Source organism: Rhyacophila brunnea, unplaced genomic scaffold, assembly GCF_057557595.1.
Source record: "Rhyacophila brunnea isolate RB1 unplaced genomic scaffold, BYU_Rbru_1.0 scaffold_24, whole genome shotgun sequence".
NCBI classification, from domain to species: Eukaryota; Metazoa; Arthropoda; class Insecta; order Trichoptera; family Rhyacophilidae; genus Rhyacophila; species Rhyacophila brunnea.
In genome coordinates this window covers 28,825,950-28,839,041 of record NW_028232904.1, presented here as the reverse complement: position 1 = coordinate 28,839,041, position 13,092 = coordinate 28,825,950, and the positions used below count along the sequence as shown (strand labels likewise).

The window sequence follows — 13,092 nt, the reverse complement described above, 5'->3', positions numbered from 1 at the left end:
AAAATAGCCGATAAACTGGATTATTCGTTAGGTTAACCTAACTAAACCTAACCTAACCCAACCTAAACTAACCAAAAACTATTAAATAATCCAGTATATCGGGTATTTTCAAAATGTGTTTTCCGCTGTATTCCTGATAACCGAACAGTACCCAAAATACTAATACATCAGAGTTGGCACTCTCTAATAATTGAATTTAGAGAGGTAGGATTGTTCAAAATATTCTGCAAAATGACGAAACCATAGACTAAATTTATCGCCGTGACAGCGTGACATTCATCTCAATTTGATCACAACTTAAGAATCACCACCTGCGCATCACTGATTTAATACTACCCTTAATAATATTATATGTATTTTTGACCTGTATATAGATATCTGTGAATATCTATGATTACTAATTGATTAGAATTCATAAATTATTAGCCTTGAATGTAGAAAAATAGAGAGATTTCACATGTATATTAAAATAATATAGAGAACGCCTTCTACTCATATGAAATAAAATGTCATAGATAAAAACCGATCGAGGAATTGCACAAAATCTTGCAAGGTAAAAATACGACAGCCATGAAATTATATTATTGTTTATGTGAATAGATTGAGAAACTTCACGTCGAAAGCATTCCTACTTACTTAATTAATTTAAAAATGCATGTAACACCTGTGTGTTAAAATTTCAATCAATGCTACAAACGCCGGCTTACGAGATCGCAAATCAGACAAAGCCAGACGTTCGCAACCCAAAAGTTCTCTTCTCAAAATTTTCAAAAAAATGCCAGGGTCCACGATAATATTTTCTATTCATCTTCGATTTAATGGAGGCCTAGATCTAGATCCTGGATCATGCCACTCTTCACGGCACGTAGTTCTTGACTGACACGTGTAAGTATTACATTTCGCCGTATCATAGTTCCGTATCCGGAAATTTGTACGTAAACAGTTCACCGCAGGACACTTATTCGTGCGCCGCAGTACGTGAAACATGAGTTTGTGTAACATTTAATCAAATGACGTGTTCTTCGTTGAATATTTCACCGTGGAGCAGCGCTCGAAATGGAAAAGTTTACGAACCGGAGCGCTCGGAAATTGTCTGAAGATATTAACATACTTATCAAATTTTATGTGTATTTCATAAAAATAAGTTTGTTAGATTTTTGTTATATGGCCTATCTATCTCAGATGGTCAAATTATTTATTCCACGAGACGGAGCGATAACTTTACCGATTTCACGAAAAGAAACGGCGCTCCGGTGCGTTCCGGTCCATTTCGAGCCCTGCCGTGGAGTATATTTGTACGTATGCTACAACATGTGGCGAATTTACGAGATGTCTTTACTAGGTTAGGTTAGGTTAGGTTAGGGTTAATCTAATTGGAACAGTACTATTTGCAAACTATCGCCGCATTTTATAAGATACGTACAAACGTATTCCACGGTGAAAATTTCAACGAAGAACTCGTCATTTGATAAAATGTTATACGAACTCATGTATCACGTACTGCGGCGCACGAATAAGTGTCCCACGATGAACTGCATACGTACAACTTACTTGTAACCTCATTGTTCACCGTGAGCTTTCGTACATTGAAGTTAATCCCTCCAAACCAAAACCCGCCACGCACCACACTTGGTCTCAATCGAGCGTATGACAGGACCCTAAAGTGGCGATGTGAAGCATCTATTTCAATTTTGCCTGGGAATGCCCTGGGAGAAATTACCCAAGACTGAGGTTGCTACTCTCAAAGTGAGCTCTGACTGAGTTTAAAGAATTTACTCTAATTTAAGGTGCCAGGGAGAGAAAGGCACTTAATTATATAAAAGTTATTATAGGCGTTTACATCAAAATTTATTACCTTTTTAAAATATATGGTTGTGCGAAGCAATTTTTGGTTGATGCGTGTTGATATTCGACAACTCCATAATTTGATGTGTTAAAAAATCGCTAAAAAATACATTGAATTTTATTTGACTTCAAACACGATCTGGAAAACGTCACTGTAGGGCGTCTGATTGCCTTTAAGCTTACCGATAGGTAGTGAGGCCCCGCCAAAAAAACCTGGCCTGGGGGCACGCGTCAGGATGTGGGGGCCATGGTAACTCTAGTCTACAAAGTTAAACTATGGCAATTATTATATATTCTCCAGTTGTATAAAAATTACAAGATGTTGATCAGAGGTCGAAAGTCGATTGGCATGCTCAAACTTAAGTGGATGGATAGAGTCAAAAAGAATCCTAGAGTGGACGATGAGTGGCAAGTGAAAACATTGTGCAAGTGCCAGGTGTTCATGAGGGCCCTTTTAAAAATAAAATTACATAAACACAAAATACATTATCATAATAATATATGACAACTTGTTGAAACGTCCATTGAGGATACTTCTAATGAGCCATTCTGTTTCACAATACAACACGATGTGAAATCCTCATTGCAAAGATTGTAGGTACGTTACAAACAATATATCGCAGTAAAAGTATCTGCCACTAATTTGGAAAAACGAAACCACCCTTAAATCAGATTAAATTGAGCACTGGACAATTATTGGATTCAACATTGGCATTATTTTAAATAAATCATCATTTATACTCGTATTATAATATTATAAAGTGTGCTAGTAGATATGTATGTTATTTTTCGTAAAACCTGTGATTCCATACATTTTTTTTCCGACCGTGTCCGATCCTCAGAGGATTTTTGTTTTTACGAGAAATGGATGTCAGCCACTTGCTCAACCTATAAGGTCCATACTCTGACTCATACACAAATTGAAAAACAACATGCGTACTCGCCAGACCCAGGATTCGAACCTGGGACCCACGACGCTATAGACCGACGCTTAAGCCGCGCAGCCATCGTGTGACTGTCATTTAACCAATAACTTTTATTTTAAATAATCGAGACATACTTATTTAAAAATAAAATATATATACTCGTACTTACAAATTAAAGAAAGAAAACTAGTTAAAATGTGTGTACAAATCGTATTTTGTGAATATCGTTAACATTAAAATGTAGGTACATAGTTTGATAAGTTCTTTAAAAGGTGACAAATAATGATTTAAATAAAAATGCTTATAACGTGATTAAGTATAAGTATATATTATCAATTCGAGCTTTGATGCGGTAACAGTACTAAAACTGGAATCGATATACCTACCTATATGAAAACGAATACAACTTACGAGTACATTCATTTATGTTTTGTATGAAAATCAATGTTTTTAAAATTAGCCACACGATACGTTAAAACATTATTTTATAAAAATCGTTTTGTCATCTTCGAAAGAACCTTATCACACTACATTTTAATCATAAAAATATTCATTAATAATTACAATGTACCTACTAGGGATTCCAATCCCGGGATCCCGAGCTATTTTCGATACCTATGAATCCCGGGATTGATAAATATTATCCCGAATCTTTCGGGATTGATTTTTTTTATCAATTTTTATGGAAAATAAAATAAAAACGAAAATATAACAGAAAAAATACTTTTAATGAGGGATATGCTCAGCGCAGGTCAAAATGGAGCTTTTGTTCTATTTTCAAAGCATGATCCTGGACATACCTTAAACGTTGTAGATAATCTATTTATATAATTTTGAAGTCTTATTTTCCTAACCGATTTTTTTTTAAACGGTACATGTTCAAACACGCGCGTTAACATCATTTTACTCCCTAATTTAATTATAGTTTGTCAATTTATGGCTACGGCCGTATGTTGTAGCTTAACCACTGGGGAATGCCAAAAGAAATGCCGTATTTCAAAACAACACTACCTTATTCTTATGTCAATAATTATTATAAAGCAATCATTATTCATAAGATGTTTATCACATTTGAATGGTCAAAGACATAGCTTATAATTAGTATCTTTAGAATTATCTTCGAATGTGTTAATCTTGCCCATTTTTTTAATAATGAAATGCCTAATTCTTGTCAAATTTGGGATCACAGAGATTATCAATATAATTTTTTATCGTAAATATTTCACTATAATAATGTCGATATAAATTATACTGATGGTTTTATAAATGCGTTTAAAAATTAATAAATGTAAACATTTATGTACTGAAATATCACTATATTCTAAAACATTAGAGCGAGAGGTTTAAAAGAATACTATTTTATGTAATAAAAATACTTTATGCAGTCATCAAATGTTTAAAATAAATATAAAATATAATAAGGCTTCAAAATTATATAAATAGATTATCTACAACGTTTAAGGTATGTCCAGGATCATGCTTTGAAAATAGAAAAAAATCTCCATTTTGACCCACGCTGAGCACGTCCGCCCTTAATAACAAATAACTACATTAGAAATAAACTGAGTTTGAATGAAATTTGATTATACCCATGTGTAAGTTGCCGATTCATTTAATTTGTTCACATAAATTAATAAAAATGAGAAAGATTGGAAAAAACAATGCTTAGCACTATTAACAAAGTAATATCACCATGATCTCATACGTTTTACGGCAGTTTCATATTTGGCTGACTAATTAGATTTATGAAGCGGAAAGGCCATAAGTATACCATGATTTGCATTACTATTTTAAATCTCGCTAACCCATTCATTAAGTCTTTACTATCAGAAACAGCAATCTCATATTAAATTCACATTATTATTTATATTACAATACTATTTACTTCATTAAACTTATGTATTTCCAAGATTGAACGTAAGTATACAATATTAACAATAAATGTCTTAAATAGTATATTTATTTTTGACTGATTTTACCAATGTTATTTGTAAATATAAAAATTTATATTAACAATGGAAAAAAAATGCCAATCCCGAGTTTTCAAATTGTAATCCCGAAATCCCGGGATCGGAATTTTGGCTCGGGATTGGATTCCCTAGTTCCTACTAATAAAAAAGTACTTATAAAAAGCACATAAATAAAATAAAAATGTTTTAGATATGACGTATCGATCATTTTGAATTATTAAAGTTTTCAAATTCACTCGTCGAGGAATTACGATAATTTCTTAAGGTGAATGCTCAATCTACCAGGCACCTAGCGAGTCAATTCACTGATAAATTACATTTAAAGGTGTTTTTTTTAAGTCAAAGATAATCTCACAATTAAATAAAACATTATAAAATAATTTGAAAGGATTCCATCTTAATATCACATTTATTATTTTATGGTTATGTTAGTTATGTATATCACTAAAATTTTCTGTTGAATGAATTAAGTAGAACATTTTTTAAGTCGTTCGATTTGTCAATGCTCTGCTGCCGACCAACAGACGATTACCGAACGAGTAAAAATTTCGAGTATTAACAGTTGCGATAGTTAAAAATATCGTAATGTCTTTCGATAATCTCGAAGTGTTGTGTTATTTTGATGGAGATTTGCATAAAAAACAATACACATTTTACGTTTTCTTTAAAATTTTCATAAATTCAAATTAAAAAATAATTAATAAATCTTTTATTTTGTAATATGTAAATTAACAAATTAATCAATAAATATATTTAAAACCTACTACAGGTTTTTTTCGGTCCAAATTTTGCGTATTAATGTCAAATCGAATTTACGTAGTGATTCACGGACGAATTCTGGCAACTAAGAGAGTAAAATGTCAAACATGTTTAAAATCCAACGAAATTGGTCTCCGGACTTTTCTTAGAAATCTTAAAATGATTTTGACATTGATAAAAAAGTGTGCTATTTTTTTAATTAAGGCTCAATTACAGTAATATGGATGAAGCATCAGGAAAAAAAATGACACTCACTTTTTTGTGGGGTCTGCCGAATGGCATAATCTGTTCTAACGCCATTACAATAAAGGTGATATTGCTATAAATTCTCGATCCTTTTTATTGGGTCCGCTGATTGGTTCAGTTCGAACGGGTTCGCTCAAATGAACATTGACACTAGAAACACTGTTCTAAAGCCATTAAAATAAAGGTGATATTGCTATAAATTCCCGATGTGTGATATCGCATAATGGAAATTGCGTGACGTCTACCTATACATGTGCGAACGTCGCTATGCGCGAATTTACTTTCTAGCTACTGTATTGACTGCATTATCCATTAATAATGTCGTTGTTAAGGCTATACTTCAGCTGGGGCACGGTCTAAAACGATCGTGACTACGCGACGCGAAGTTGTGCAAACGACGCGTGCAGAACAAAACATAATTTGTCATATAAATTCAACATGCGTCCATTTAATGTTATGTTTATTGTTCTATTAGTAATAATGATAATAATATATTCATTGACATGTTTTCTTTTTAAAGTAAATGGGTAACGTTTTTTAGTCATCTTTACACGATTTAAGAATTAATTCCCCCGACACTATTACAAAATAAATTGACGTGTTCACAGCTCGACTTTCGCTCTCCGATTGGCAGCGAGTCCAAAATTTCGTCGCACCTATAGTTGAAAATTATTTGCCGTTTCACTGAAGTATGCTCTTAATGAAATTCGACAATTTCTTTTAATTTAGATTGTCCTAACAATTATTTTTGATGGTCCACCGATGGACCGCGAACGACGCCTTTCCCAGTACTGTCATTGATAGCGTACCATTATTTTAAGATGTAACCTTCATAGTATAATGAAATATAAATAATAGTCAGTGACGTCAATGCAATAATGGTATCAAGGCTATTAAAAAAAGATTTATGATTTAAATTTCAGCAAAATAAACCGATTTAATACATAACATAATATGCAATAAATTTTATTTGTAAAACTGTTCACTAGTCACGAAATGGGAACTAACATGCAACTAAAGAAAACTCAAAATGAAAGAATTTTGGCAATCATTGATATCTATCAAATATTTTTTCTCGTGTCAAATTTGTATGTGGGTATATAGTTGGCCATATCACAATTCATTCTGAGCTGTTGTATCGGAAATAGAAGGCCTCAAGTCATGTATGAGTAAAGCACCAAAAAATACCGGACATTTGTTGGTGTCTCGTTCGGTGTTCGGCGGCGTGTTCGGAAAATCGTATATATGCAGTCGGCTGTATCACAATTCACCGTGAACTGTTTTATCTTAAACCGATGGCCGTATTACATTAAGATCGAATATTTCTAAATAAAACAATTCAAAAATACGTAATAAAAACCACCGGAATACAATGAAAAATGGGTAGATAAGTAAATTAGAAATACAATCATATCGTATTTATGTATTTATTCCATAAATGGTATTTTATTTCACAAAAATATTAACATTATTTTAATGTACATAAATACATGACGTGTTATGCGTATTCTGAAGAATGAAAATTTTGATTATATTGTAGTCCCTAGGGGTCCGCGGAATACCACTTGGGAAACGCTGCTGTAGAATATCACACTGCTCTAAGCAATTGAATTGGAGAAAATAAGGCAACTGGGAACCAGGACAATTGGGCGCTGCACTGACGAATGAAATAAATAGTCGTTCGCTACGATTTTATACAGAAAGTAGACGGTGAATTATAAACAGTTTATATCTACTACTTAGTATTTTTAATTCATTTTGCTCTTAACTAATATATGAATATGCCTTAGACTTTATATTAAAATAAAAGAACCCTCTTGTCGTTGAAACTTAAACATATGCACAATTAAATCATTATTTACGTGTGCATATTTAAATAATCACTGAGTATTAAAGATATATTTTAAAAGAACTTATTTTTTTCGAATTTCATTCAATTGCGTGGCGCCCAGTTGTCCAGGCACCGCATCGTCCTAGACCCGGTATGGGATATCGCCAAATATCCTGATCCGGGAGCTTCTGTCAGGATGTGGGGGCCAGGGAACTCAGAAATAATGGAAACTGAATACCTAACGGGTAAGGAGTAGCTGGCAACCGATCCCGACTGCAGAAGAATACGGGATAAGCTTAAACACCTGTCAAAAATACATCATACGTCGAATACTGACAACTGCTGTCGTTTTATGCATTGGCGCTCGTTTAATATTTTGGTAGTTGGTGGTTGATACTATTAGCATGTCCATAATACATGGCTTATTTTCGTAGGATTCACACATTTAAAACCATGTGTCAAAATGTAGTGTATTGAATATAGCCTATCGAAATTCTATTCATTAATTTGTCCTGCAGTGGGGGGCATGGTGTGAATGCAATAATTAATACTTTTATCTGTACATCTTCATTTTACTTTTTTCACTCGTCGTCTATTATGAACTATGGCAGTAACGGTAATTATTATTAACAAATAAAAAATATGAAACAATAATAAAATTCAAAAGTGACATAATATATCGTGATAGTGCAAAACAGTTATAAGTCAAAACAATGAAATTAACTAACGTGAAAAGTGTCAGTTTTAGTTTAATATTAATTAACTTCTGTTTATTTTTTAATTCTGTTGGAGCGCAGTATGAGGACATCAGTAAGTATGAAATGCATAGTTGTTAATATTAAATATTTGTAAACTTCATAATATATTATACTTTCATCATATTGCAATAATCGGACTTTTACGACTCCTCGTATTATGTTGAACAATGGCGTGCGAAGAATTTTCGGAAAGTATGATAAACAAATTACAAAAAAGTTTTACTAGTTCATTAATTTGGGTTTTTTATGTAATTGTAGACAAGCGCCTTTTTAATTTTTAAATCAATGTTACACATCCCTTAATTACTACCCGACGTCAAGTTCTCTCAAAATTTTAGTTATAACCGACTTGCACGTGGTAATAATTAAATAAACCATTTTTTTTATTTTCAATGAATAGCTCACGAGATTTGAGACTGTAACATGATTTATAACTATAACTTCACAATTTTATTAAAATCCAATACCATGTCATTATGACTAAAAGCTGTCTGCAAGACCTAGCGAGACAGACTGGCGGGAGCCAGCTGGCTCAGCTAGTAATCCATAAATATACATAATTTGAAAACATCTCATGCATATAGGTACACACTAGAAAAAAATATTTTTTCAAAAAAAAATACGACGCCCAACGGGACTTAGACTTGTATCTACTGGATTCGCGCCAATATGCTTTTCCAATTAAGCTACGGGCATTTTATTAAATTACGAAGATTTTAACTAGTAGTTATTACATGAAATGTTTATCTAATTGCGTTATAATGTTGGTTATCGGTTTTAGTATATTAAATTAAAGTATCAAGCATTTCATGTAACAACTACTAATTGTCGTGATTTAATAAAATACCCGTAGCTTAATTGGAAAGCATACTGGCGTGAATCCAGCAAATACAGGTTCAAGTCCCGTCGGGTGCCGTATTTTTTTCTACAAAATGATTTTTCGAGTGTGTATATGCATGAGATGTTTTTAAATTATGTATATTCACATTCTCAAACCTTGTGTCTTATTCGTTGAATAAAGAATATAGTTTTTATAATACTTACATAATTTGAAAACAAATATTTACAAGATAAAAAGAACTTTTTATATACAACGTTTTTAAATTTTCTGTTGAATCATATAAACTTGACTTGATTAGCTTAAACGATCAAAAAAAATTGTACTTGATAGAAATAATACTGAAATGTCATTTTGACATGTCATATTGATTTCCATAGTAACGCAAGTATATATTAATAATTTAGTTGCTAGGACCCCAGACCCCTACCAACCAATAATGGTGTCGAAATAACTTTTCATACAAAACAGAATTAACTGAAAATGAATTCAATTCTACTTAAAGATGGCTAAAAGTATTAAAAAATGTATTGGCATCGTGTTCTGATATATTCTAAAAGTTTCAAATAGTCGGAAAGTTAGTTAAGAATCGATTGCAAGATTTGTACAGGACAAAGAACCACCGGAAAAATAAGAATACGAGCTAAGAAAAACGTTGTAATAAAATACGACGCACGATGGGACTTTGACCCTGAAGTCGGATAGTGTAATTGATATCTTAATTTAAAAACACAAAAACCGATGATCAAAAATTAAAGAAAATTGATAAGAACTTCAAGATACTATTAAATTTCGTCGAAAATAGATAGGACGCCGGTGGCTTAATTGTTAAAGCCCATTGGCGCGAATATAGTGGATCAAGTCCCGTCGGTCATTGTATTTTTGTTCTCTCTCTAGTGTCTCTAGTGTGTGTTGTAAAATTATGCATGTCCAATAATATTATAGTTACATTCTAAAATATTGTGAATTTTTGATGATTAAAATAATAGTTTATTACACTATATTAGTTCCTATTATTGAAATTATTAAATATTACACAAATGCTAATTCATTAATGATATCGCTACCTGAAAGCAGCAGTGGGATGAGTAAAAAATACTAGTTTCGAGATAATTGCACTTTAATGTTTCTGTCATACAAATGAAATACTCAACTATATGTTTATATTGTTTTTTTGCGGTTTATAATAGATGATAATTGTAGGATTTTTTGTATAATTTTATTAATAGTGAGTTATCTCAGTTACCCCAATGTTGTTTTGAAGTTACATGACAATTTTAATAAATGCCACTGTTGCATTTATTAAATTTTTCATGTAACTGATTTGTCATGTAACCTCATTTATGTATGCCAACATTTTTTTTAAATCTCAATATGTCGGTAAAGCTTTCAGCATTCGATTGGCATACTTATATCAGAATCGACTCATTTCGCTTTATATCAATGATTTTGTTGAATCGCCAAACCTACTCGAAAGGGTGGGTTTCCATTGTCCATCAAGATTTACGCGAAACCAAGCTTTGTACCATGTCAGTCGTAGTGAATTATGCACAAAACTCTTTTATTCGGCGCTCTTGTTTAAATTACAATATGTATAATTTATCCATCGTTGATCCTTTCACTATTTCACCTGTTTCGTTTAAACGAAATCCTTTTAATCCAAAATTTTGTATAATAGACATTAATCGAATTTTAAATGTATGTTTTTTTCCTTTCTTATTATTCTCTTTTTCTGTTCTATCTTAGATCACTCATATTACGTATAAATTTCAATAATTCTTAACACACATATAATATAAGTATACAAACTTACTTATATATTTTTAAAAATGTAACTTTTTTGTCTATAATTATTCAATACTTTTCCTCTTTTTTCTTATGTGATTTCTTAATAATATGTATGTTCTTTTTACTGTCTTACTTTCTATCTTGTTAGGCTTAACTATATTCCAATTTGTATATGGAAACTTTGCTGGTTGCAATAACTTTTCACTATTCTATTTTACCACTTTTTTACTAGCTCGTATTCTTGTTTGTCCAGTACAATTTTTTTCTTGTTTGTCCAAGATTTGTATTGGACGATTGAAGATTTTTCACTAACTTCCCGACTAGTTAGACATTTGAAACTTTTAGAATATATCAGAACACGATTACAATGCATTTTTTAATACTTTTAGCCATCTTTAAGCAGAATTGAATTCATTTTCAGTTAATTCTGTTTTGTATGGAAATTTATTATTGTTGATTGCTAAAGGGGTCCTAGCAACTAAATTATTAATATATACGTGCGTTACTATGGAAATCAATATGAAATGTCAAAATGACATTTCAGTATTCTATATTTATTCAGTATTTCTATCAAGTACAATAAAAAGCTTTTATTAGTACATAGAATTGTCAAGTTTATATGATTCAACAGAAAATTTTAAAACGTGGTATATAAAAAGTTCTTTTTATCTTGTAATTATTTAAACATATTTTTGTAATCAACATCTAACTTTATATAATAATAATATAATAAACTTTATACAAAATGTATATAATTTATTAATAATTATTAATAAATGTAAATTTTGATATCCATTAAAACCCCACTTAGGGTTTTCAAAGTATTAATAATATTACAATTAATAATAAGTATACAAAGTCATAATATTGTTTGAACGAATAAGAAAATGAATTATGTCTCTATCTATGCGTATGGTATTTAAGCAAAGGCAAACGGCCTATCTGAATAGTCTTGATATTGGTGTTACAACCGAAATAGCTATCGACAAACCTTCTAAAAAACATGTAGAATTTAATATTAATTATATTTTTATTTCTTTTAAAACGGAATTCTACCAAGTAAATGCTAACTCAATTAACAACATCTAACTGTTTGTTTCCTTAATAAATAATTTTTTTTAAAATATCACTATTGCTCTCAGTTAAATAATTATTAACAGTTTTTTCATTGAGATGGCCAGCTTTTTCTACTCTACAAAGGCTTATAGTAGGCCTTGTGCAAAGGTTCATAAATGTCAATTATATTTGATATTGTTTGATTAACTACAATGAGCACTTGCTTAAAAAACTATCAGATATAACCTTGAAAGAAATAAAAACGTATTTCAAAACATCTAAACACGACGTACCTGCTTGAATATTTTCCTATTACAAAAAAAAACCGCGAAGGTGTTGACCACTTGAATTATTAATACTTATCATGCACGTGTAAAAGTATTTTGTTTTGGTAAATACAATTGCTTCCTTTTGAATAAGTAATATTAGATTCATGTTATGCAACCAGCAGAAAATTTGTTGTGTATACATAATAATATTAATAAATTGGCGTTTTTGGTTAAATTGTAATCTGAAAATTATTCAATAATTTAAACAAATCTTAATTAATTGTATTTCAAATAGATAGTCGTCGCTATAGGATTGGTTTGTCGAATATCCGTTTTTGTCGAAATTGACCTTTGAATGCAGAATGATTTTTTTGTATCTAAATGGACCAAAACCATCCTTTTCTTTAAATTGCTTTGTAACAAAAACAGCATGCATATGCTGTAAAAACATCAATTTAAATACCTTCATGTATTTAAATATAGGATAATCAAATTTATTTTTCGTCTCCTGAACATTTGGCATTAAATTTGGTCTTTTCGACAAACCAATCCTACAGCGACGTAGTTATAAACAACGTTCCCTCTAAATTTTCTATTGTGTGTGCGGATCATCAACGCATCTGAGCAGTGGCGTAGTGTCCCGGTGCGGGAAATTTACACCCCCCCCCCCCCCACAAACACACACATACAATTTTTTATTAAAACTTATGTATGTAGGTATATTTTTAAGGTATTTATTAAATTGATTAAAACTAAAATACATATCTTCATTTCGTATACTTTGGCATGCAATAGAACGGGACGGA

General features: G+C 31.3%; 1 protein-coding gene across 2 annotated transcripts in view; it reads left to right on the top strand.

Moving 5' to 3' along the window:
• Jhbp16 (Juvenile hormone binding protein 16) overlaps positions 1–13,092 on the top strand; it is a 119,806-nt gene that overhangs the window by 84,305 nt on the left and 22,409 nt on the right. The window contains exon 2 of one of the 2 annotated variants that reach the window (XM_085951268.1): positions 8,189–8,387. The exons of the other annotated variant lie outside the window; for it this stretch is intronic. Within the exon in view, the coding sequence (XP_085807394.1) occupies positions 8,291–8,387 (97 nt within the window). The 5' untranslated portion in view covers positions 8,189–8,290. The remainder of the gene's footprint in view (positions 1–8,188; positions 8,388–13,092) is intronic. 2 annotated transcript variants of the gene reach the window in all.